The 23,961-nt window shown below is 42.6% G+C and overlaps 2 protein-coding genes across 4 annotated transcripts; one reads left to right on the forward strand and one right to left on the reverse strand.

Annotated features, from left to right (window-relative positions):
- Positions 1-619: 619 nt before the first annotated feature.
- Positions 620-6,441, reverse strand: MRPL22 (mitochondrial ribosomal protein L22). 2 transcript variants are annotated; one of them, XM_014875908.2, is made up of 7 exons: positions 6,389-6,441; positions 5,865-5,910; positions 4,498-4,633; positions 3,314-3,379; positions 2,927-3,004; positions 2,030-2,099; positions 620-912 (listed from the first exon to the last, which is right to left on the reverse strand). In XM_014875908.2, exons 1-7 carry the CDS (start codon positions 6,414-6,416, stop codon positions 701-703), a joined length of 636 nt encoding a protein of 211 aa, XP_014731394.1. In that variant the 5' UTR covers positions 6,417-6,441; the 3' UTR covers positions 620-700. The 2 variants fall into 2 exon arrangements, with proteins under 2 accessions (XP_014731394.1, XP_088029683.1); XM_088173557.1 differs by lacking the exon at positions 6,389-6,441 and adding an exon at positions 6,264-6,321.
- A 93-nt stretch (positions 6,442-6,534) lies between these two features.
- GEMIN5 (gem nuclear organelle associated protein 5) lies at positions 6,535-23,340 on the forward strand. 2 transcript variants are annotated; one of them, XM_014876002.2, is made up of 28 exons: positions 6,535-6,744; positions 6,887-7,041; positions 7,520-7,701; positions 8,029-8,180; positions 8,391-8,522; positions 8,682-8,814; positions 9,212-9,371; positions 9,987-10,199; positions 10,878-10,963; positions 11,446-11,540; positions 12,144-12,280; positions 13,445-13,518; positions 13,884-14,065; positions 14,175-14,314; positions 14,728-14,899; positions 15,119-15,340; positions 15,780-15,893; positions 16,069-16,194; positions 16,514-16,609; positions 16,892-17,029; positions 17,384-17,531; positions 17,652-17,771; positions 18,643-18,853; positions 19,390-19,647; positions 20,303-20,465; positions 21,072-21,645; positions 22,074-22,170; positions 22,737-23,340. In XM_014876002.2, exons 1-28 carry the CDS (start codon positions 6,555-6,557, stop codon positions 22,887-22,889), a joined length of 4,623 nt encoding a protein of 1,540 aa, XP_014731488.2. In that variant the 5' UTR covers positions 6,535-6,554; the 3' UTR covers positions 22,890-23,340. The 2 variants fall into 2 exon arrangements, with proteins under 2 accessions (XP_014731488.2, XP_014731489.2); XM_014876003.2 differs by having other exon boundaries at positions 8,394-8,522.
- The last annotated feature ends 621 nt before the right edge of the window (positions 23,341-23,961 follow it).

The raw sequence follows: 23,961 nt of genomic DNA on the forward strand, positions 1-23,961 counted from the left end.
CTTTTCTCCACATTTTGCCTGTTACCCACAATGAATTTCCAGAGAACAGCCTGAACTCCATGCTGTATCAGATTAATAATGTCATGGGCAAAATCCAAAATAGTTTGACCATTTTGGAAGTTTTCACTGCCACTTCCTCTCTGACAAACTAAATATTGCCACCTACTGCCAAAGCCTGAACTTCCAAGCATTTTTTTATTTCCCAGTCCTAGACACAATGCCCAAGACACACAACAAAGGCTGTTACAGCCCAGAAAAAACAAAAATTGGTATCTGATATTCTGAAATACTATTGTTACTTGGTTTTGTCCACCGTTACTTGTTTTTAAGATACTTACTTTAAGATATCAAATTTTAGTTTGAGACTTGATCTTACAACATGACTGTCAAGCACAGTTTTACAATGAAAGGCCCACCATACTTAAGAGAGACACCAAATTTTATAGCAGCACCATATGTTTTAGATTTGACAGTCCAGGGTTGAGCTTGAATGCTGTGGTCCAAGTAACTCAGAAAAAGTAACATCTGCTGCTCCAAGATTTTTCCACACCTGTGGCTTGACAAATAAGAAAAAACCCATGATTTGTCTCACATCACCCAGCTCCAGCAGCACCAAAGATATAACTAAACCATGACTTTTATTATTCCTTTACATAATTACATTGCCCAACAGGAGATACTGTACAGCCACTAAACTGTGTCACAGTGTGTGAACAAGGGTTCTGTTTCGCAGCTGCTGCACATATTCCTTTGCTTGGTCAAAGCCAGTCTTTGGTGGCTCTGGGGGAGGAGGAGGACCTTCCACCAGCTTCACAAAGTAGTGGCACCTGCTGATTTTCATCATGCCAAACATGCCCTTGCCGTGGCACCGCACCCGCTTCACGTAGCGGCCCCTGCCCGTCTGCGACTCCGCTGAAGGAAAAAGGAGAAGGGAGAGATTATTCAATCAAGAACAAACTGCTACAGCTGCAATAAAACACCTCTCTTGCCAGGGTATTTTTCACGGCTGCTTCTAGAAAGTTAATTCTACTCGGGATTCTCCCCTCCATCTTTCTTCTGTTACATTCAGCAGCTCACTGCTGCACAGGAACCCGTGAGCTGCATTAACGCTCTTCAGGAGCACCAAAAAGGTGAATTTAAGAAAGCAGGCACACGAAGATAAGTATATGGTGGAGGACAAATCACACTGAGCACTTACTAGATTATACAGCTCTTCAGAAGGTGGCATTTGTTTCAGTGCATTTCAGTAGTTTGTCTCATGAATTCCTGTAAAGTCTTACAGACTTCGTTTTCCCTCCTTTTCCCTTTATTGCATTCATCACAGGAATTTCATTATCTGCACATCCAGTCCTGCACTACAGATGAGCCTTCTTGTGGCAGAGGCCTGGAAGGCTCCAAAGAATTCTAATCAAATCTCTCTACAGTCCAGGGGACTTTAAGCTTATGAGGTCAATTCAGTAAAACTTATTCCCTATTAGACAAAATGGGAATATTTTTCTTTGGGCCTCAAAATACCCAAGAGTAAACATTTCTCTAACATCTTTCCAGGCTAAAAAGCACTTTAGTCATTACAAGCTTATCCTGGAAATCATCTAAAGACAAATCTTTATATCAAGATGTTTACTGTCATAACCCATTTACTTTTATACTGTGTCTGATGAAGTTTAACTTGGATCCTGCAAATCAAGCCACAGACAAAGCTTCCAGCATCTCTGACTGGCAACATTAAAAACTAGAAACCGTTTGCTTCTTGTTGTCCAGTCTTTCATATTTGTGTCAAATATCTTCCTCCTCAGGACCTTCTGTTCAGGAGAGATCAGAATTTCCACTCTCAGATGGATACATCCATCTTAAAAATGCTGCAAACATGTGCCTTTCATGTTTTGGTAAAGTTAAGTTTAGCAGAAACTGTCCTCTATTCACTTCTGGTGATATCGAGCCTCAAAATCTTATTAAATACAAGACATTTTCATAGGGTAGGATAGAGTAGGATGACATTTTTCTAATGCACTAAATTTAAAAAATGTACCTATGTGTAAATTTGATTTGAATTCCACATTGTGCTTTCTTACAGCCATTTCCTGTGCTTCTAACAGAACCTGTAACAAAAGGAAAAGAAATGGAAATACTGAGGAGGAATTAAAGCAATGCTATTTCTTATCTCTAGATAACATGAAAGAAGTTGCAAGTTTAAGTCAGTTATGGAAAAAGTATTTTACAGAGATAAGAACTGCTAAAAGACAAGCATCTCTTACATAAGGATGTTCCTTGAATAGAATGAAAAAGCCTCAGGACAATTTTATTACATTTTTGGGGAGGGAGTGGAAAATTTGGTTTCCACCAGTATTTGTCAGCCTTCCATCCACGAACCTTTGTGGAATTAGACATCTGACTAGCAAGAAATTCCAAGGTGGGCAAAATGAACTTGGTCCATTAAATATTTTCAGCTAATACAGGACATTTCTTTGCCATAATTATACCACAAATCAACACTTCAGCCAAGAAAATGAGTAAATTGAGAATCGAAACTACTAGAGTGTATTCAAAGCTTTTGTGCCTTTAGAGAACTCAGTCCTCTCCTTAATAATATCCTTCATCTCTTACAGTTTGAGAACCAAAGCACACAGCCATTAGTGACCAGAATTCTGCACCTTTTACCACTAACTTAACACCAAGCACTGCTAGAGAGGACACCCACGTGGAATTTATCACCATGAAAAATCAGAACACCTAGCACAAGTGATCCCAACATATTCGTCACAGCATTACATGAGTGCAACAAAAATCCGTTGTTAGAATGTGCTCCTAGCACGCTTACTTGAAACACAAAAACCAACAGAAGTAGAAACACCTCCAAACTTCTGGTGACAGGTATTGACTTTAAAGTTTTCTGGAAACCAGGAATGTTAAAGAATATTGCTATTACCTCTTTAATCACCTTTGCTCCCTTTTTGTCACTAAATTCCAGCTGAGCAAGAGCCTGATCAATGGACATTCCTTTTATCTGCAATCAGAGTGTTAAAATTAACTTCTGCATTTACAAATATTTCCTTTCTCTTATTCAGAAGACATAAATTATACTGCTATTATAAAAACAAAAATAGTGTCATTTCCTTAATTACCATTTCTTCAGTGTAATACCTTACAGCTAAACCAAACTACAAACAGCCATTTCCTGTCCAGATCCATACTCATCCCCAGGACTCTGCTATAAAGATGCTGATTAAATTGTGATTGAATGAGGCTGTTAAGACAAATACAGCAATTAAATTTTGCATTCTCTCAAGCACAGTACAAAGCACTCTTTGCTTACCAGTTTTGCCAGATACCACATCTTATCTTTGCTGTATTTTATTTCCCTCCGACAGTGATATATTTCCTAGGGGCAAAACAAAGAAGGATGAGAAATTTTGCTGTGAATGGAACATCCATGTGTGCTCCACAATCTATGTTCTTACTAGGAATAAAATAAGAATGGTTCTGCCTACTATGAGAACAGTACATCAGGCGTAGCTTTGACATTTGAAACTAAAAGCACTAAAAAAAGGTGCTGGCACACAGGAAATTTTAATACAATCTTATGACACTTAGTTTATAAGCAGAAGTCCCTGAAAACGATAATCAGAAGCACCATCTTTTCCTCTCATTCTCCCCACTTTAGAAGCAAAGACTGACATGCCCACTCAGCTTTAAAAATATTACTTTGCTGTCAACTCAACTTACTGGGAGAGCAAATAAACAATATTACCAGAATGAACTTAATTAGCTCTTCAGAAGTGAAGAGGGTTCCAAATTTGATTGGAACAAAGAGCTGCCTCCATTTAACATTATTGCTAACAGGGACCAGCACCAGTCAGTAGAATCTAACATCAATACAAATTTTAAAGAGATGGCACTCTTGATAAACAGGCAAAACACTGATTTAATAAACGAGTCTGTCAATAGCTGCGTTTTCACACACACTGCATCAGTCAGCACAGTCCACAGCAGGGATTTCTATGTCCTAGGCCACAATGTTCACAAGAGCAATCAATGCTCATGGCCCACAGAATACATTCCTAAAAAAACCCCATTTCTTTTGAAATGTAAATACTTTTACTGTACTGAGCAATGTGTCTAACAGAAGCCACAACACATCAATTCCTAATGAAGAAAAATGGTAACAATGGAATTCCAGAATATCAGCTCTTGACAGTGCAATTTCTACCTCCTTGTAATTCAGAGACTTCTACAAGCAGAGGATGGGCCCCCTACAGCTTGAACCACACACTAAGTGATCAGCTGCAAGCAATTAGAGGATCCAATATAATTTAGAGATGGAAAGCATTCCAAGTGATATTAACTTGTACCATGCAGCCAAACTGAATAAAATCCTAAATAATGAGCAAATAAGCTTTCAAACTACTGTCTTGTGCAGTCACCTTGTGCAGACAGTGACAATCTATTCAACAATTGCTAAACATTTTCAGGTAAGGGCATTCACAGGTACATCCTTACAGCTGGTCTGCGAGGCTCTCCAGGCAGCTGGGGAGGGTAAACAATCCTGTTCTTCTTCTCCCACTTCCCAATTTTCTGCAGAGATGTGCTTGTGTGGATGCATGACAGAGGAAAAATGCTACCAGGTGCCAGCCACCTGCAAGACAAGACCACAGCCTCAGCTGCTGAATACAGCTTTATCCCTGCCCAGTTTATTTGGAAAATTGTGAACTTGCAGTCTTGAAAAAGAGAACTGTCACATTTGTGTACTCAAAAAACCAAAATATTAAAGTCCTTTATAGTTTATGCTGAAAGGGCTTTTCAATTCAGCAAGAAGACTCAAGCTTCTTAAAGCAAACCATGAATACTGGTATGGGATTCCACATTAAGTGTCCTCAGATTGTCACACAAAGTCACAGTCACCTCTGTTCTGACGTTCTCGTGGGGTTCAGGACTCACACAAACCATTTGTACCTTTCCCAAGGTACACTCCATACTTATTAAACGTTTACCAACAACATATTTAGCAGTGAAAATTTCTAGTTTTTCAAGGGGCTGAGTATCTCGGAGCATTAGAGGTTTATAAACATAATGAAATTTGAAGAGAGAGGTGTTTTAAACTGCTTCCAAAGCATAATCAAGTCAATATAAAAACCAGATTGCTGATAGCAATAAATTTAAGTTTTCAGGCAGTTTGCAACCTCAGATTCTGAAAAACCAAGCTACATTTTGTCCCCTGCTGCCTGGATAAAGCAGCAGTAGGCAGCCACTTGTGACTACAAGTAACAGATGAATTCAAGACCAAATACTGTGAGTTTTACTGAGCCTTGAATGTCTGTGTGTGTGTGGCCAACCCATGCAAAGCATCTTAACAATGACAGGCAAACAGAGCAGGCTGATTAGTTTCCAAAGGGCATTGTACACCACTGTTCACGTCCCAGAAACAAAGATTAGCATAATATATGTATTTCAATGTCATGGAATATTTTTTTCAGATATTTTCAGGGATATAGGTGGCAGTTCCAGTGGTCCTACAGCAGAACTATGGGATTCCTCCAGAATGAGGGGGAACTTCAGCAACTAAAGAAAGCAGTGACTGGGGACAGCACAGATACCACATTGCTGTGACCTGAACTAGGAAGTCAGAGAAAATATGGATGTCCAACAGAAACAAATGAGGAGAGAAACAGCTCCATCCATGATGGCACAAGCTCTGAATACACAGAAAGACACCACAGGGGCAGAGAGTGAGCTGTTCCCCACAGCTCCCGGGCTAGGTGAGATGGCCATGCCAGGCGACCCCAGACCCCAGCCCCAAGTACCCCAGCAGGGCAATGCCTGTCCCAGTGCCCAGAGCACCGGGGGATGGGTGACAGAGCCAGACTCACCTCTCTGGCCGAGCCCAGCTGAGGAGACCCCGCGCCCAGGCAGCACCTGAACGGAAGGGAAAGTGACCAAGGCATGAATCATAAAATCACACAAAGCTTTGGGTTGGAAGGGACCTTGAAGACCATCCAGTCCCACCCCTCGCCATGGGCTGGGACACCTTCCACTACCCCAGGCTGCTCTGAGTCCCACCCAGCCTGGCCTTGAACACTTCCAGAGATGGGGCAATCACAGCTTCTCTGGGCAACCTGTGCCAGGGCCTTACCACCCTCACAGGAAAGAATTTTGTCTTAATCTTTTGTCTACTCGCTGCCAGTTTGAAGCCACCCCCTCCTTATCCTCTCACTCCATCACCCCTTCAGACTCTGGAAGGCTGCAACTTGGTCACCCCGAAGCCTCACTTCTCCAGGCTGAGCAATCCCAATTCTTCCAGCCTTTCCTCATACGAGAGCTGCTCCATCCCTCCGATCATCCCTCATCTTAAGCGAGACTCTCCCAAACCAGCACCGCATCCCCTCAGCCTCACCCGCGCTCAGCGCCGAGCGCGCCGCCATCTTCTCGGCCTCGCTTTGCGGCAGCGCCCCGGGCGGGCGCACGGGCAAGGGCGCGGTTTGCGACAGTTTGCGGCGGCGTGCGCGGCGCTTGGCGGCAGCGCCCGGGGCACGTGGGTCGGCGCGGGGGGACCCGGGGCGATGGCGGCGGGGACGGGGATGGAGACAGAGACGGGAACGAGAACGGGAATGGGGGTGCGGGCGCTGCCCGCCTCCCCCAACTGGTACAGCAGCCGCTGCAGCGACGCCAGCAGCGACGGCCGCCTCTTCGGCTTCGCAGCAAGGCATCGCATCTGCCTGCTGGATGTCTCCGCCGCGCCCGCGTTTTACGGTACCGTCACAACCTTCCCCAGCCCCTCACACTGTACGGGGGTCTGCGGGGCCTCCCCTTCGCCGGGAGGCGGGGATTTAGGGGTGCGGGAGGTTTGGGAAGGCTGCGAGTGTCCCGTGACGATTTCTCGTTGTCGCGGCAGGGGAGCTCATCGGGCACACGGACAGGATCTCCGGATTCGCCTTTTGCCACTGCCCCGGGCAGAGCAACCTCTGCGCCAGCAGCTCGGACGACGGGAGCGTCAAAATCTGGGACAGCGGGACTCTGTCGCCGGTGCTGGAGTACAGCCTGCACCAGGTAGGACACGGGCAGAGGGACTCGCGGGATGGGCTGCGGGGTTCTGGGGCTCGCACACAAAGCACGGTGAGGCTGCTTTGCCCAAAAGCGAATTTCAGACCCGGTGGAATTAAGTGCGTTGGGCGCTCCTGGCCGGCTCTTTTTTCTTAGCCTGCAGCGCTGTTCCATCACCGTAATTAGCTGCTGGTTGTCATCAGAGCCGCAGTGAAGCGTGCTTTTGACTCACTGCCGCTTAAACCAGCTCGCCTAGAGTGATCTCAGCAGGTTGCTGTGGCCCATGGGACAGACTGAGTGTATATTTAAGGAGTTATTCTTGCCCATCAGCGTCTCCATCCATCCTCTAAAAGGTGAAAGAACTGAAACATTCTGGGACAAACCAAACCGATGCTGGGCAGTGCTCACAGATTATTTGCTGCCTATTATTCTGTGTTAGATGCCAGTAAAACAGCTTTAAACATTTCCAATGCTCTTCCCTCAGAACGCGATCTCGGCATTGCACTGGTCACCTCTTGTGAAAGATCTCATTGTGTCTGGTGATGAGAAAGGTGTCATTGTTTGTTACTGGCACAACAGAAGTGACAGCCAGCAGTTCTTCCCAGAGCCCCGGACAGTTTTCTGCCTCACCTGTTCTCCTCATCATGAAAACCTGGTGGCCATTGGGTAAATGCTCATTAGTTAATATTCTTTATGTTTTGTTTTTCACTCTTCTTCTGCAAGATTTAATTGTGAAGTTTTGCTACACGGTTGAAAGTTAAAATTTAAGAGGCCTTGGTGGCTGTTCTTTTAGTTTTGAAGTAAAACAAATTTGAAATAACATTTAAATTTGGTAAACCTGCAAAGGTAAAGAAATCTTTAAAAGTGTAAGGGTCTAGGCTGGCTTCTGTGTAATAGGGTGATAGTGACCCTGGAAAGAGCCTGTAAATCACCTTGGATATTATTCCACAAGCACCCAAGAATCTCTTGATTAATTTAAATTTCTGCTTTCAGCTACAAGGATGGCATGGTGGTGATAATTGATATCAGCAGGAAGAGAGAAGTTGTGCACCGGCTGAGAGGCCATGAGGATGAAATCCATTGTCTGGCCTGGTGCCCTGTGCCTGGGGAGGAAAGGTTACCTGCTTGGCAGGATGAGCTCCAGGGTATGTAAACGTGATTAATAGTTTGTGGAGTAATTTTTAGTTCATGTAAATGTCCTTCTTGGGGAGTGAATTTTTTACAGAAGGTTAATAACTAGCTAAGCAACTGATAAGTTCAATAAAATATGTTCTGGTACAAATTAATATAATTTTCAGCTTGTTTTTATGAAGCTTTGAATTTTAAAGCATAATAATGACTTCAATGATACTCAGCAGCTCCTTCAGAAGAAGGCAAGGTTCCAAATGGGGATCTGACACAGGACACAGCCACGAAGAAAGGTTGTTACCTGGCCTCTGGAAGCAAGGATCAAACCATACGAATATGGAGCTGTACCAGAGGCAGGAGTAAGTAAGATATAAACAGTAACAAGGTGTGGAATAGCTCCTGAACTGCAGCCTTTTTGTGCTAAAACCATGGGGAATGTCATTAGAGCTGCAGATTCACAGGACTCCTGTATCTGTTTGAGAACGTGTGAGGTGCAGTGATGCCTCCTGGTTGTGCAGGTGTGGTGACTCTGAAGCTGCCCCCCACCAAGAGAAGAGGTGGAGCCGTGGATCCGGCGGTCAAGGAGCGCATCTGGCTGACTGTCCACTGGCCTGCTGGCCGGCCCTCTGACATCGTGTCCAGTGGCTTTGGGTGAGTGGGGCACTCAGCAGCAGCTGCACGTTCCTTTGTTCCTACTGAAGGAAGTGCCGAGTAGAAAAAGTAGAAAAGACAACCCCCTTCTTCCTTTCCAGTGTAACAGGAGAAAACAGACCAAGAGTTAGAGTTCAGACATTGAGAGATTTACTCTTTATTCCATAATCTAACTGAATATTGACTGCTAATAGCACTAATTCTGGTTTTACCCATCTACTGCAGAAAAAAATGTCAGTTTTCTGGTGGAGTTTGTGTGTGTGTAGCTTTGTACAGGCACTGGATGTCTGCAGAGCTCTGGTACTCCTGACTTGCAATATATTTGTCATATATAGTCTGTATAGGGCGTGTGTTTTTCTTCTGAAGTGAAAAATTTAAATAAATTTCAATTTTGCAGAGGAGAACTGCTCCTTTGGAATTTGACCCTGCCTGTCAAACGAAAGTGGACTCTTCTGGGATCTTCAGAAGGACAAAACCACTCCCGAATTGTGTTCAATCTCAGTTCTGTGAAGCACCAAGACAGAGAGCTCCTTTTTTCCATTTCAATGGACAGAGATGTAAGAACTGTTTAAAAATTAACATAGGAATGCCTCTACAATGCCATTTGACTGAGTAAGATTTACCCTTTCAGGGCCACAGTTTTTCTCTTGAAGTGGGTTTATTTTAGCATTTTATAACATTTGTTCTGAGCACAGGTTGTGTATGTTTCTGTTAGTTTATAAGCTCAACCTCTTAGCATGGTGGAGTGAATGCTTATGACACTCTGGATTTGAATAGTAAGCATTTAATGAAAGGTGTTTTCCATTTCTTTTCCTCTGTGTTTCACTTTTTAAAGGCCTAGTTTTCATTCTTAAAGTAATTTAATTGTATAAACTAATGCATCGATCTTTTTAGTCGGGTTTTCTTTCCAATCTTTGGTCTTTTACAGGCAGCAGAGTATTTCCTGTTTTGAAATTGGAGGAGAAACTTAGTAAAATATATTCATTATGTCCATTTCACTCTTGCAGCTGCTGCATTCCTGTCTGTGGCATGGAATATTCTGGATGCAGATCACATCCTGTCAAGCCTTGCATTTTGACCCTTTGATTATTCATTTCACTTCTGCTTTGTTTTTTCTTGTCCTGTCAGTCACTCTGTATTTAACCATTCCTTGTTCCTTAAACATTCTCCAGGTGAAATGCTGGGATCTGTCAACTCTGGAGTGCAGCTGGACCATGCCCTCCCTTGGGGGATTTGTCTACAGCCTTGCCTTCTCCCCTGTGGACACAGGCTGCCTTGCCATCGGGGTTGGGGACAGCATGATCCGAGTGTGGAACACTTTGGCTGTGAACAACATTTATGATGTTAAAACCTTCTGGCAAAGCATAAAGTCCAAGGTTACAGCAGTAAGTGTGCTTTGGATTCCTTTTTTCCCCCCCTTGTCTCTTCATTTCACTCAAAATTTTTCAAGTATGGTTTTCTCTCTATTTCACTCTGAAGGTTTGTCCCAACTAAAATGAGATAAAGCCAAGTTGTTAATTTTCTACTCAATTCTTTCTGTATACAATACATTTTAGAATCTGGCAATAAGTTTTTAGACCTGTTTACAATCCTAGAAGCTTGCATTTACATCTAGTAGAAATAAGCTGAAGTCCAGCTGTTATGTTACTCTTTCACTTTTATCCTCTTTGATGATTCTTCCTTCCTTCATCCATGGTTGCCTTTGCCTCTGCTAGGAAGTTTGACAGATACCAAAAACCAATACAGCCAACACAGGTGTCTTCAGTTGGGGTTTAACCACTAGTTTGTCAGAAGCTGCCTGGTAAAATAACTGGCAGCTATTTCTGTTTTGTAATGTAGCTGTCAAACAGAATAGTTTTAGTCCCTTGCATCTTATCCCATCATAACTGGAAGGGGGAAAGCCTTTGATGCTCAGAGCATAGTGATCAAATCAAGTGGCTCTGGTTGGAAGGGTGGTTAAAAGGTCCTTGCTCATCAGTTTCAGCATTTTCCTTTTGTTTATTATATAGCAATAAAGTGTTTGTAGCTTAGGTCATTTTGTATCTCTCTACATTTTTTTGCAGTTATCCTGGCATCCAACTAAGGAAGGCTCCTTGGCTTTTGGAACAGATGATGGAAAAGTTGGCATATTTGACACCTTGTCCAGCAGGTAAAAAAGCAGCTTTCAAATTCATCAGTGTCAGATCCTGCTGGTGTGTTACCACTCAGGGCTGGTGTGCTCTTTCCTGAGGGATACCTCTGCTGTTAGATGAGTGAGATTAAATTAAAACGAGTCAAACAGTGGATTTTCAGTGCATTTTTTCATTTGCATTATGCCTGTGAGCTTCTAAGGTGAACTTGCTTTAGGGTAAACTTAAGATTGTATGGCTAGAGATCACCTGTGGGAGGACATCAGTTCAGGAAGACTTTACCCAGAAAGACATTTTCAGAGAAGGAGGGGAAGGTCACCAGGACAATTATGTTACCATTTTAGTAGTGTCCTACAGCAGATGTTAAAGAAAGCTTGGTTGAGTCATGGCTTTAGAATGTTAGAGCACCTGGTGTCTCAAGTATGTTGGTTTGATTTTTATCTTTTTTTCATTTCCATTTGCTGAAATCTGACTGCCCGTGCTTCCTTATCTTCCTGCCCAGTGCTAAGAATAAGCCACCTCAGATCTCCAGCACTTACCACAAGAAGACAGTGTACACATTAGCCTGGGGTCCTCCAACTCCTCCTCTGACTTCTGGTGAGTCTTCCAACACCTTGTGAGGAAGTAGAATGTCCATGCAGAGCACACAGATGCTATGAAGCTGCTATTCCCTCCCTTCTATTCCCTCCCCATTTGCTTGGTGGCAGTCCTTTGCAACAGCTAAGAATGTGTTCTGCTTGAAGAACTGTTAACAGCTTTTCAAGGCTGCAGACTCTTGTAGTTTGTGAATTGTGGTACCTTCAGGACATAGTTTGAGTAGTGCCCCACACCTCTGGGCTTGCTTCAGGTGTTAGAGACCAGGAACTTCACAGGCTTCCTGCAGCAATTGCATCAAATCAAATACAGGTTCCAGAGTTTCTGCCATTTGAGCTTTAGCCCTTCTTACACGACTTGGATTTTTTTCTTTTAAGGACCAAAATTTAAAGGGAATTTTACTGCTTGCAGTGATTGTGCTATGAGGGATCTGTGAGGTTGGTAGAAATGAGAGCTCCTTTTAGAGGGTTGTACTGTGAGAATTTTCTGCTGCTGGACCACAGAGTGTATATTGCTTTTTGAAATAATGATTTATAGTAGGAGAGATTAGTTTTGTGAAGACTGATGAAGAACAGAGTGTAATTAGCTCTTTTTCTCTGTTGGTAGGAGAAGAAAGTGAGCAGCCCTCTGTAACTTTATATAGTTGTGCTGGAGAAGGAATTGTTTTTCAGCACAATCCCTGGAAGCTTAATGGAGAAGCAAATGACATTAACAAAGTCATCAGAGACACTAATTCAATCAAAGTGAGTACGAATTTGAGGGACTTTTATGGATTCATAGTAACCACACCAGAGTTTCCATTGTTTTCCATTGGCCTTGTTGTTAAGTTTCTGATATTACCTTTTTGATGTATCTATAACAAAAAACTTGAACTCCTCAGTCTCCATAGATGAACTTCAGTGACACTACCTGACTCAGACTATTTAAAGAGTTTATATGTTTGTGTCTGAAGAGGGTGGTTGGTATTTTTTTTTTCTTCCTCGTGTCAACATGACACGCGTTTTTTAGTTGCTTTATTTTCTACACTGTGATTTACTTGGGAAAGGTAAATGGGGGTAGAGTTTGGGTTTAAAACTGTGTGTGGCTTTTTAAAATAGTAGGAGATTTCCAGTTTCAAAGCACTTGAAGTGATATCCTGAATCATACCTTGACTTAGACCATGATAGGCATGCGTGAGTTACTTACCTCAATTCCTTTAGTTCTCTTGCTTCAACCATGAACTTTTTAAAACAGATTTTTAATTAAAAACAATAATGATTTTGCAGGAGGCTGTTTCTATTTATCCTGCAGCCAGTGCAGAGTGGTTGGTGATCACTGAATATCTTCTCAAGTGTGATCATTCATTTCTTGGTTGAAAGTATAAGTGAAGTGGGTTGGATCTTCAGATTTAAGTCAGCTGGAGTCAGTCCAAGGGTATTGATTTGTATCAGCTGGGTTTTAGCATCTTCCTTAAGACTGAGGGTTAAGAGTAATGTCAGAGGCATTGAAGTGATCATATTTAGGCATCTAAATTGTAAGTAGCTTTTGTCTGAATTCAAATGAATAGGGATAATTAAAAATAAACTTTGATTTCTTTTGAAGTGTGAAAGAATTTGCTTGCAATGTCTGTTGCTTTCCAAGGAATATGAGATTGTGAAACATCAAGGTCCTACTGGGATCCAGACAAAACTTCTTTGAAATATTTCTCAGAATTAAACAATGATAAAGAGCAGTCATTGGTTCTTGCATCAGTTATTTCAGTTTTAATTGCTCAGGTTTATGTCACTGCTACAAAAGCAATGGACACTTTTATGAGTTTTCATTTTGCAGACTAATTGCAGCTCTGTCCAGTTGCCAGCCTTGCTGTGTTGAGTGTATGTGAGAGAGGTTTGGGGGGTTTTGGCAATAATTGTGTCTTCTTTCTGCAGCACAAGCTGCCTGCACGTACAGAGATCAGCTGGAAACCAGATGGCAAACTCCTGGCTCTTGGCAATGAGGATGGGTATGTCCCCCTTGTGAGTTAAGGTGGTGTCTGTGCTGATCTTCACTGCAGTCACTGTGCTGAAGCAAAAGTACTTTTTGTTGCCCTGGTTTGTCTCCGTTCTCTCACTGGTGATGTATTGGAATCATGATAGTACAGCATTCCCTGGAGGATCCTCATTATCACATTAAATTCTATTTCAAGGATCCACTCATGGTTGAAATGCACTTCTGCTGACCAGTGAAACCAGGGTTTGAGTTGAACCCAGAAAGCACAAACTCAGTTACTCTAATTCACATGCTCCAATTTTGCTCAGGCAAGATAACAAAAAAGTTCCCATTTTCACCAGCTACTGAAATTTTTACACTGTTGTTCTTACATTTCAGCTCAATTGAAATATTTCAGGCACCAAACTTGAAGTTGCTCTGCACTATCCAGCAGCATCACAAACTGATCAATGCCATTCGTTGGCACCATGAGCACGGGACCCAGCCAGAGCTGAGTTACTTGATAGCTTCAGGCTCCATCAATGCCACCATTTATGTGCATAATTTGAAGAATGTTGTAGGTAACAGTTTGCAGATTATATTCCAAATCTTGGCTTTTTTTTTTTTTTTAATGTTTATTTCTGTTTTGTCTTTCTGTCCATACTTAATAATTTTTCTTTTTTCTTTCAGAGAACTCTTCAGAAAATCCTTTGACAATAACAGAGCCTTTTCGGACTCTGGCTGGGCACACAGCTAAAATCACAAGTCTTTCTTGGAGTCCCCACCACGAGGGGAGATTGGTGTCTGCTTGCTATGATGGCACTGCCCAGGTATTGTCCAAAGCATTTCAGAATTTTATTTCAAATCATCCATTCCACAGCTGATCAAAGAGCAAAACCTGTTTTTGTGAGAGAAACTATTAAAGTACTGCACGTTTACCTCTGGTAACCATCTGCTTTTTCTGGATACCTGATGTGCAGATTATGTTGTGATTTGTGAATTGATTTCGAAGTTCAGTCATTAAGGTTTTCATATTAGCACTTTTGGATCCTTAGAAAAGGAAGATGTGCAGCTTTATCAATGCAAACAAAGGAAGCCCTGAATTTTTTCATTTGCATGTTGGTGTTTGAAATACCCCTGCAAAATCCCAAAAGAGAAGTTCCTACCTGTGCAAATAATGAGAAAATGAAGAGCATTAGGTGAAGAAGTGACTTTCTGAGTAATTGGATTTCTTTTTGCCAAGGTGTGGGATGTGATGAAGGAAGAGCCACTCTGCAACTACCGAGGGCACCAGGGCCGCCTGCTGAGTGTCCAGTGGTCACCAGTGGATTCAGATTGTGTTTATACAGGAGCAGATGATTTTTCTGTTCACAAATGGCACATCTCCAAGCAGGAACACACACGGCCTCCTCAGGGTGAGTGTATTCAAACAGAAAATCTTTCCTGAAGGTGATGTTGGAGCTGAGAAATGGAAAGTTGCCATGTTGAAATGATGCAAGTTCTTGTGCTGAATTCCAAATCTGCCTCTTCAGGAATAAACTGTGTCTAGGTTTAAATCGAGTGTCCTTATTTGGGAACTAAATGTTGATCCTGAGATACCAGCAGTTAATACACTAAAATTTGCACTTTTACAGGCAAAAAGAGCATAGAATTAGAGAAGAAAAGAAGTATACAGCCAAAAGTCAAAGCCAAGAAGAAGAAAAAGCCTGTAGGCAAGAGTCCAGGCAAGCAGGATGCAAATGATGCCATGAATGGAGATGACAGCATGAAGGAAATGCTGGAGGAAAATGGAGTGTCAGACCACGAAGGAGAAAAAGCTCAAGAGGCAGAGTTGGCTGATAAAGTCTCTGTGACTGGTAATAATCAAATCATCTTAGTTCAATGTTTCCCAGACTGTTCAGCCCTCAGAGCATTCCAAGTTTAATTTTCATGCAGATTTTCTCATTTTATTTGAAATTGTCCACTTGAAGGAAAAAGGTGCTGGAATGCCTTTTGTAATTTTCTAAACTAGTTTGAGACTAATTATCTTTAGAAAACAAGATTTTTGATCAGCATTGATAAATCTTGTAACACTGGTGGATCTTCATTAGTGTATCTTGATATCTCGTTTAGCCTTCTGACAGTTTTCTGTTTTCTTGATATTTCCTTTCCCTAAAAAGCTGTTAAGTTCTATGGCAAAGCAAAGCTTGGTTTCTGTCTGTTTCAAAATTAATGTAACAGAATGTGAATATGTGAATTATTTTGTGTACATTTCCATTCATTGCTTTTCCTTTTTTTAAACACTTGACTCCACAGTGTCCAGGGATACATCTTCATCTGAGTGTGATTATTCTTCATTCAGCTTGCCAAAGCCTTCTGTGACCCAGAAAGCTGCTCCTGTGAAAAAGGATCCACCCAAAGAGAAACCAAGTTAGTATGTTTCAGGGATTTTTAACAGTCCTGTATCAAGGCAGAGTTCCCCATTCTAGACTTGTTTGACTGCAGCTTCCTTTCCTAATGTGACACTAAATAAGTGCCAGAGAAAGAAAAGAGTGCTTTTGAAATAAATTGAGGGGTTCTGCTGTAACTGTGTCTGATTTTTCAGCTGATGCCTCTCTGAAGAAGAAGAAGCCTCGTTCTATTCTGCCCTTGAGCACAATAATGCATCATAGATCAAAAGAAGACTTGCATCAGGACTGCTTGAGGCTGGCTGCATGTCTGAAAACTAAAGGTACCACTATAAAATTTAAAATACTTAGAGGGTAGGTGCTCTCAAGTACTCAAAATCAAGTGTCCAGGGACTTGACTTAAACCACAGGACATTATTTTTTTAAATCTTCACCTTTATCAAAGAGTGTGACTTGGTGTGGTATCAAACTTAGATCTGAGTGTTGAGCAGCAAATTATTAAATCTGCTGTACAGAAAAGAAAGTAGAAGACAGAAGTATTTGCCATCACTTGAGTGGTGTACAGTGGTACAGTGACGTGGCACGTTCCACTTCCCAGTTTTGTGTTAAATCCTAAATATTCATTCTTCTTACCTGTTTTAGATAATAATGAAGATGTGTCCTCTGACCTCAAGGATTGCATCCACTTGGGGCTGTTCACAGACAGGGATTCTCTGCACAAGATGATTGATATGGAAGGTAAGTGGCATAAAGAATATGTCCACTGTAACTGTTACATTCAAGTAGAAAAGAAATTGGGAGAAATGCTTGAGTTTTCTTTACTGTGGATTCAGTCTAGGATTGAGAATGCAGCACTATGTGAGAAAAATATACATCTTTTTCCCAGATAGTTTTTACATCTTTCAGATGCAAACCTGCCTTGTGTTAAGCTTGAATGATTTCCCTTTTGCCAAGCTATTTTACTGTGACAAATGATGCCGTTGCACTCATACTGATGGGAAGTGTGTTTGCTTCCAACAGGAAAACACCACTTGGAGAATGGGCATGCAGAGCTCTTCCAGCAGCTCATGCTGTGGAAAGGAGACATGAAGGGTGTCCTCCAGGCAGCTGCTGAGAGGGGAGAGCTGACAGACCAGCTTGTAGCCATGTCACCCATGGGTATGTTTGCTCTAGCACCACATAAACTGGTGAAATTGGCTGCTAAGGGTCCCCTCATTCTGGTGGTTCTGGACAGAACCTCAGGAATCAGTTCTCTGTGATATGATTAGCAGTTCTTACAGCTTGCTGCTGGTTTAAATATGCTTTTAAGTTATTTTACTGGCAGTAAAGTCCTGCAGTCATGTTCAAGCCTTAGTTTTGTCCTGTTTCACTGACTTGTGTTAGGATAGTTAAGAAATAGAAACTAACCTGAGGCAGAGAAAAGGCACATATTGAAGAAACCAGTGATGGTATCTCACAGGAATTCTTCCAGTTATAAAACTGCCTCCAATGGTGTTGCCTTCTCTTTTGCAGTTGGCTACCAGGCCTGGGTTTGGACAGTGGAAGCCTTTGCCAAGCAGCTGTGTTTTCAGGAGCAATATGTGAAAGCTGCCTCCCACCTCCTGTCCATCCATAAAGTCTACGAGGCCATCGAGCTCCTGAAAGTGAATAATTTTTACAGGTTGCTGTATATTTATGTTTAGCATTTCACCCTGTTTTTTTTGTGGGGTAGACTGAGCATTTTGGTTCACTCTTTGCACACAAATTAACTTTTCTGTCTGGTTTCCCTTATGTGCATTAGGGAAGCAATTGTAATGGCCAAGGCCAGGCTGCGCCCAGAAGATCCAGTTCTGAAGGATCTCTACACCAGCTGGGCAGCTCTGCTGGAGAAGGATGGTCACTATTCTATGGCTGCCAAATGGTGAGTGTTACTGGGGAGAAAACACAACTAGTTCCATAAAAGAAAGTTCTTGGTTTTGTATCAGTTGAAATCTATTAACTGGTTTGGTCATTGGTTGTCTAAGGTGCTTTCCGAGCCTGATCTCACTAAATTTCCTTCAATATAGGTGGGAAGTGAATCTCCAGAGAGCAGTTCAGAGCAGAAAGTCCAAATGCCATTTACAGTAGAGCCATCTCTTTCTGCAGACGTTCCTGGAAGTTTTTTAAAACTAGTCTAGCAAGACTCAGATTAGGTTGTCTACAAAAAGACTATGTGAGATTTCCAACCTCTCCACTGGAAACATGCAGTGCAGCAGTTCATCTTGAGTTTCTTGAAGCCTTAGCTTATTAGCTGAGGATATTTTCTGGTCATTGGGTTATCCTCCTCCAACTGGAGTTTTTTAACTTCACGACTACCAAAATTACTAATACCCCTTGAAATATTTTGGCTGGGGTAGCATCCTCTGCTTGATACTGATTTCAGTTCTGGCATTCTTGTGCATGTCACACTTGTGAAAGGGTTTGCATGAAACCCAGAGAAATGCAGTAGGGACAAACAGCTGCATATAAGGTTTGTCTCCTGAATCTGTTTGGTTTTATTGCTCATCCAAGCCATGTGTGGTGTGCAGGCCACCAGAGATTTCAGTCCTGACTTTAAGGCTGTGTGACTTCCCCTTTGTGGCTCTGCATCAGATTGTTCACCATAAACTTTGATAAGAAAAAGTGATGTGAGCTCTGAGAACCTGTGGAAAATGCAGGGTCATCTTCATTTGCATATTTGTGCTACTGTGTTGCAATGCAATTTAAAAACTATTTTAGTACCAATCAACTTGCTTTGCTTTTATCTTTTTCAGTTATTTGGGGGCCTCCTCACCTTATGATGCGGTTAAAGTGTTGTCAAAAAAGGGGGATGTGACATCTCTTAAAACTGCTGCTGAGCTTGCTCTTATATCTGGGGAGGAGGAGTTGTCAGCAACTTTGTCTTTGAGATGTGCCCAAGACCTGCTGTTATCCAGGAACTGGGTAGCAGCTCAGGAAGTTCTTCAGCAGCATAAAACTTTATTTGTGAGTCTGGCCCTTTCCTTTCCATCTTCTTCAGTGTTGTCTCTCTCCAGATTGACATAACTTGGCATCACTTCCCATATGTTAATAGTCCATAAGTGATCCTTTGAGCTGGTTTTGTCTCAAAATATTTTTCTAGGAGTATATTGGAGTGACTCTATGGAATGGTCATGGTGGGGAGGCAAGTAGACACTGTGCTTGTTATATGAGAGGTTGTAGAGAAAAGTGGGATTCTTTTCTGAGGTGTAATACTGATCATGAGAAGAAAAGTGAAGTATTTGCTGTTTACGTTAAAGGAACAAATGAGCCAACGGGAAGTGCAGCTGCTGGAGGCTTAAATTTGAAATCTTTTTGTGGACTGAGAAGCAGGTGGCTACTTTGACTTGCTCTGAGGTTTCCTCTGACTTCTCTTAGGCTTTGTCACCAAGAAGCTGCTACCAGGCATGATGTTCTCAAATCACTCTCCCTGCTGTGGTCAGCAAGGCATTGTTTTTCTTGTTGCAACAGCTCAGTGCTTTTTTTTCCCCTCCTTGTTAAAGGGACAAAGACTTGTTTTCTGCCTGAACGAACTGCTCTGCAGGTGCCTCAGTGAAAGGAATCCCTGTGAGCGAAAGAGCCCCATGGCCCCCTGTTACCACAACTGGGAGCTGAACAGAGAGGCCTCATTTTTTGACATGGTGACAGAAGTGTGGCAGAATGTGCTGGGCATGGACACCACTGAACAAGCCACATGTGCACAGGAGCAGCTTCGCAGGATTGAGCATCCTCCTTCAACCAGCAACACGCACCCAAAGCAGGTAAATGGATTTTGATCTGTGCAGGCACAAATCCTTACTTGGGCACAGGCAGTAAACCCAGCCACTCTGTGGTGTGGCAGCAGCCATGCCCAGGGACCTTTGGTCTGCAGCCTGCTGCAGGATGGGGGTTTTAGTCTGGGAGAGAGATGATCAGCAGCTGGAACAGCTTTGTGTAGCCACCAGTTTGTTGGTACATTTGTTTCTGTGCAGGGTAAGAACTGACATAGGCTGTTGGGGGTCAGCACTGAGGTCACTGAGATGTGCTGGCTGGGAGTGATTGACAGAGCTGAGTAGTCTCAGCACTGATTCAGGGATTTGTACTGGACTCTTAGGGGACGTAGGGCTGCTTGTCAAAATAGTTTGCAAGGTCTGTTCATAGACCAGTGCTCCTGCAGCTCTTCTCTGTGACCACAGTGAGTCACTGCTCCCACTTCTCATTCCATTCTCTTTCACTAAAACACAGGCAAGCACAGTGGCTGACTTTACAGCTCCAAGTGATGTGGAAATGCTCTATCTCCTGCATGAAGGAGACTGTAAACTGCATTGTCACTTAAATTGCTTTTGGTCAAGTCGTACTTCTGGGCTCTTGCACAGTTGTCATAAGCTCACACTTTGCAGTAAAACTATTACCTGTGCTCTCTGGTGCTTTCTATAGGTGCTTTTCCATGTCTCCCATGACCTGGCCCTCGCAGCCCTGAGCTGTCACTTGGGTACGTGGGATGAGGCAGTGAAAAGTATTCTTGGAGCTGTGACCCGCAGTTTTGATGCTGGGAATTTCATTCTGATGCAGGAGATTTGCAGTATCATCCTTCCTGAGGGTAAGTCTCCCCTCGTGTCTCTTCTGGCACTGACAGAGCTCTTTACTGCCAGCACTGCTGTGTCCATTAATGTTCCTAGGCTAAATAATGTTTGGAAGCAGCAATAGCCATATCTGTGGAAACTTCTGGAGTTTGGCTAGTACAAAGGCCACTGGGTGATGAAAATGCCTGACTGTGGAAGGAAGCTCAGCTGTGTCACCTGGTGTGAGTGATGTAGGAAACTGAGTGAATTCTCTTCTGTGAGAGAGATAGGGGACATTAGAATGCTGTGTTCATTTCATAGCAACACATACTCCAACTTGTCCTCCATTCTCTTTAGGGTATGCAGTGCATTTAGTCTGTGGCTTGTGATTATGTGACTCGTGTTTTGCAGCTTGAGACCAAGGAAATTTGCTGTAGCTGATGAGAACATTTTAGCTAGAACAGAGTATTGTGTTCACAAAGATACCAAAGATGTTTTTGCTTTCACACTTCATGTACTGCTTTGCCAGCATCTGAGTAAATCCCTGATTTGGGTTTCCAGGGTTTCCTGGTTCATTTAACCAGATCTGCTCATTGTCTTTGGAAAGTTCTATGAACTATTTCTAACCCTTTTCTCATATTTAGGCTGTGATGACCTGAGAGACAAACTGGACAGCACAAACTCTCAAAGCATGGGTGCCTGCAGGAGTCTGGAGGGCTTTGTGGCTTACAGACTGCTCTATGACTTGTGGTGGAACCCACCCAAAGACTCCCTTGGCCTGCAGAAGGCTATGTTGGATCCTGTGCCATGTCCCAGTGAGCAGACAGCTCTTGAGAAGATCTGTATTTCAGGTGACCCATCCCCTGAGGAAATGGTTCAAACTGCAGCTGAGGTGGGTGAAAACCTCTGCAGTACAACTGAAGTTCCCACGTGTGAGACACAGACTGACTCAAGAACTGACTCTGTTGATGTGGTAGACAGACAGTCAAAACTGAAGGGTTGCCAGGTGCTCCTTTCAGAAGAGATGGCTGCCTTGCAGAACACCCAGCGAGACATAGCTGAGGTCCAGGAGACTTTAGCAGAAATGATCCGCCAGCATCAGCAGCAGAGAAACAATCTCCAGGAGAACACAAATGGAAACACCCAGGGCAGCAACCTGGAACAGAGTTCAGAGACTGAATCAGATAAACCAGGCTCTGACAGCAACGAGATTAATTGGTAAGACTCAGCACATGAACGAGTGGGTTGAAAAGTGTTGCTTTTTTGTGTGTTTGTACAGCGAATTTCTTGTTTTGCCTAGACTGCCTCTAATCTCCAGCCCATCACCCAGGAACATTTGAATATACAGCTCAGGAATCTTGCATTTCCTCTGGGCTGAACCACCACATGCATAAACTCAATGCAGCTGAATAGTTTTGTGATACATGAGGTGGTGTACAGTGAATAAAACAGGGCAGCTTGAAAAAGGGAGGATAATGAGAAGGCTAAGCATGATCTGAGCGTTCTGTTTCTTTGTTGAACAATGGTTTGGGACTTTACCAAGAACAAGCTAGGGCATAAAACACTTGGCCAGTTCTCTCCTGTACTCCTAGTCCAGGTGGACCTAACAAAACAGTTACTCATGACACCTGCTCTTCTCTTGACAGCAAAGATGAAGCAAAGCAACCAGTTACACTCCCTGAGCTCACAAAGCAACTTTTGAAAGCGAAGCAGAAATTAGCTGAATTCCCAGACAATTTAAAGGTAAGTATTCTAAAGAGCCATTGCAGTTCTGAAAAATGTCATTCTGCAAGGGCAGCCTCATTACAGAATCCCTTTCATACAGAAAGGAACAGTGATGTTCCTTGTGATCCTCTGGCAGTTCTGAGAAAGCACTGAGACATGGCATCAGGATGGTATTTTTCTTTCAAGTGTAATTTTCCCCATGCAGTTGGAAAGCACAGCTAAAGCTACTGTGTGGAAGAACTCAAATGAGATATCATTATGGATCATCCCATGCATTTTAAGAGTAATCTCTTACTACTTGTGTATGAAAAAAATACATAAACAATGAAATAAAAAACTTAAGCTATAGAATGGTCTTTATGGATTAGGAACTGTAGAAAGTACCTATCACACATTCGAAAACACGTAACCATGGTGACTGGGCAAGAGGGGGAAAACCTGCATAAATGTGAAGAGAAAATGCATCTGACTCCTGGCTGGCTGTTTTGAGAGTGTTACAAAGCAGTGTCTTTAGAGCTGCCTGATGATGTTGAACAACTGTAATACAAACTGTAGATGTCACCTCGTATTCCTTTTTGTTGCAGGTGTTCCCATTCCCTGACGTGCTGGAGTGCTGCCTTGTGCTCCTTCACCTTGGATCCCAGTGTCCTCCTGAGCTGCAGGAAGAGGCGCTGGCTCTCCTTAGGAAACACGGTGATGGTGTTCACAAAAAGGCTGGCAGGAGCTTCTTGACGTGACATTTGGAGACCAAACTGTGTCCTGTGAGCTGCCTCCAGCTGCTTAACACTAAGGCTGCTCTTTCTTCAAGTGAAGGCTTCTTTTGATGGCTGTGGCTGTTACTGATACAAAATGTCGGGTTTATACACATCCACTTGTGCTCATCCACGGATACTTATCTAAGGAGACTGTTAGAAAATCAAAAAGCAGTAGAGTGTGGGCTTGAATTGTTATAACGGATTTATGTATAGTTTTTTATTTGTTGGACACCCTGCTAATTAAAGATTTTGCTATTTACATGCAAGAGGAAGTTTTGAGCACTGTGTAGTCTTTCAGCAGAGGAGGAAGAGTGGCTGCCCTCAGGAAAATCAATGGTTTCTGTAAGCAAACTGACCCTTAGGCCAGTAATGTTCTTAAAAGCATTGTGAATTTATTTTCTCTCCTTTAAATAAAGTCTTCTACCACCACGAATAGGTATTTAATTTGATGTATAGAAATAAGTTCTGTAGAATAGTGCTGTTCTAGGAAGTGCCAAAAACAATCCAGGATTTTGCAGTCTTGAACATGCAGTATTTTGACCAGTCTTCCAGCTTACTTAAAAGTTTTTTCTGTCTTGTTAGAAAGTAGCTTCTATGAAAAGCACAAGGGTGCATAAGCCTTAGTAAACACAGCATCTATCCTAGTCATTTTTAGAAGCCAGGTTTTAAACGTAGCAAAAAAAGCTGATGGGGGAAAGTGTGCATCATGAATTTAGAAAGTTTCGGGTACGGTTAAGATTATTGTTTAATAATTAAAAGCAGGAATGGTGGGTTTTTTAAATCAAAAGCTGTTCCAGATTCTTCCAGACAAAATGCAAACTTAATGCAAATATAATCCTGACAGATTTCCTGCTTTGAGCTGAGTAAAGCCTCAACAACTTCAAGAGCAGCAGGTGAAAGGCAGGGCTTAGACAGAAACAGGATCTTGCTGTAGATGTGTTTAATCAGTGAAGTGTTGCCACCAACTTGAATTTGTTAAATTCTGTACAAAGCATCCAAAAACCAGGCGGGGGAGCCAGTGCTTAACCAAACTGCCTTCCTGCACTTACAGCCA

Source organism: Sturnus vulgaris, chromosome 15 (assembly GCF_052056855.1).
Source record: "Sturnus vulgaris isolate bStuVul1 chromosome 15, bStuVul1.hap1, whole genome shotgun sequence".
Classification (NCBI taxonomy): domain Eukaryota; kingdom Metazoa; phylum Chordata; class Aves; order Passeriformes; family Sturnidae; genus Sturnus; species Sturnus vulgaris.

Bases quoted from the DNA above. Each gene is read 5' to 3' on its own strand.
- MRPL22 (XM_088173557.1), bottom strand. From the start codon at position 6,306: ATGAGGAAAGGCTGGAAGAATTGGGATTGCTCAGCCTGGAGAA. The intron at 4,634-5,864 runs GTGAGTCTGGCT...CTTGTCTTGCAG, and splicing joins AGCTGGGCTCGGCCAGAGAG to GTGGCTGGCACCTGGTAGCA. The intron at 3,380-4,497 runs GTAAGGATGTAC...TTTTGCCCCTAG, and splicing joins GAGAGCCTCGCAGACCAGCT to GAAATATATCACTGTCGGAG.
- GEMIN5 (XM_014876002.2), top strand. From the start codon at position 6,555: ATGGCGGCGGGGACGGGGATGGAGACAGAGACGGGAACGAGAACGGGA. The intron at 16,610-16,891 runs GTAAGTGGCATA...TGCTTCCAACAG, and splicing joins CAAGATGATTGATATGGAAG to GAAAACACCACTTGGAGAAT. The intron at 18,854-19,389 runs GTGAGTCTGGCC...TCCTTGTTAAAG, and splicing joins AGCAGCATAAAACTTTATTT to GGACAAAGACTTGTTTTCTG.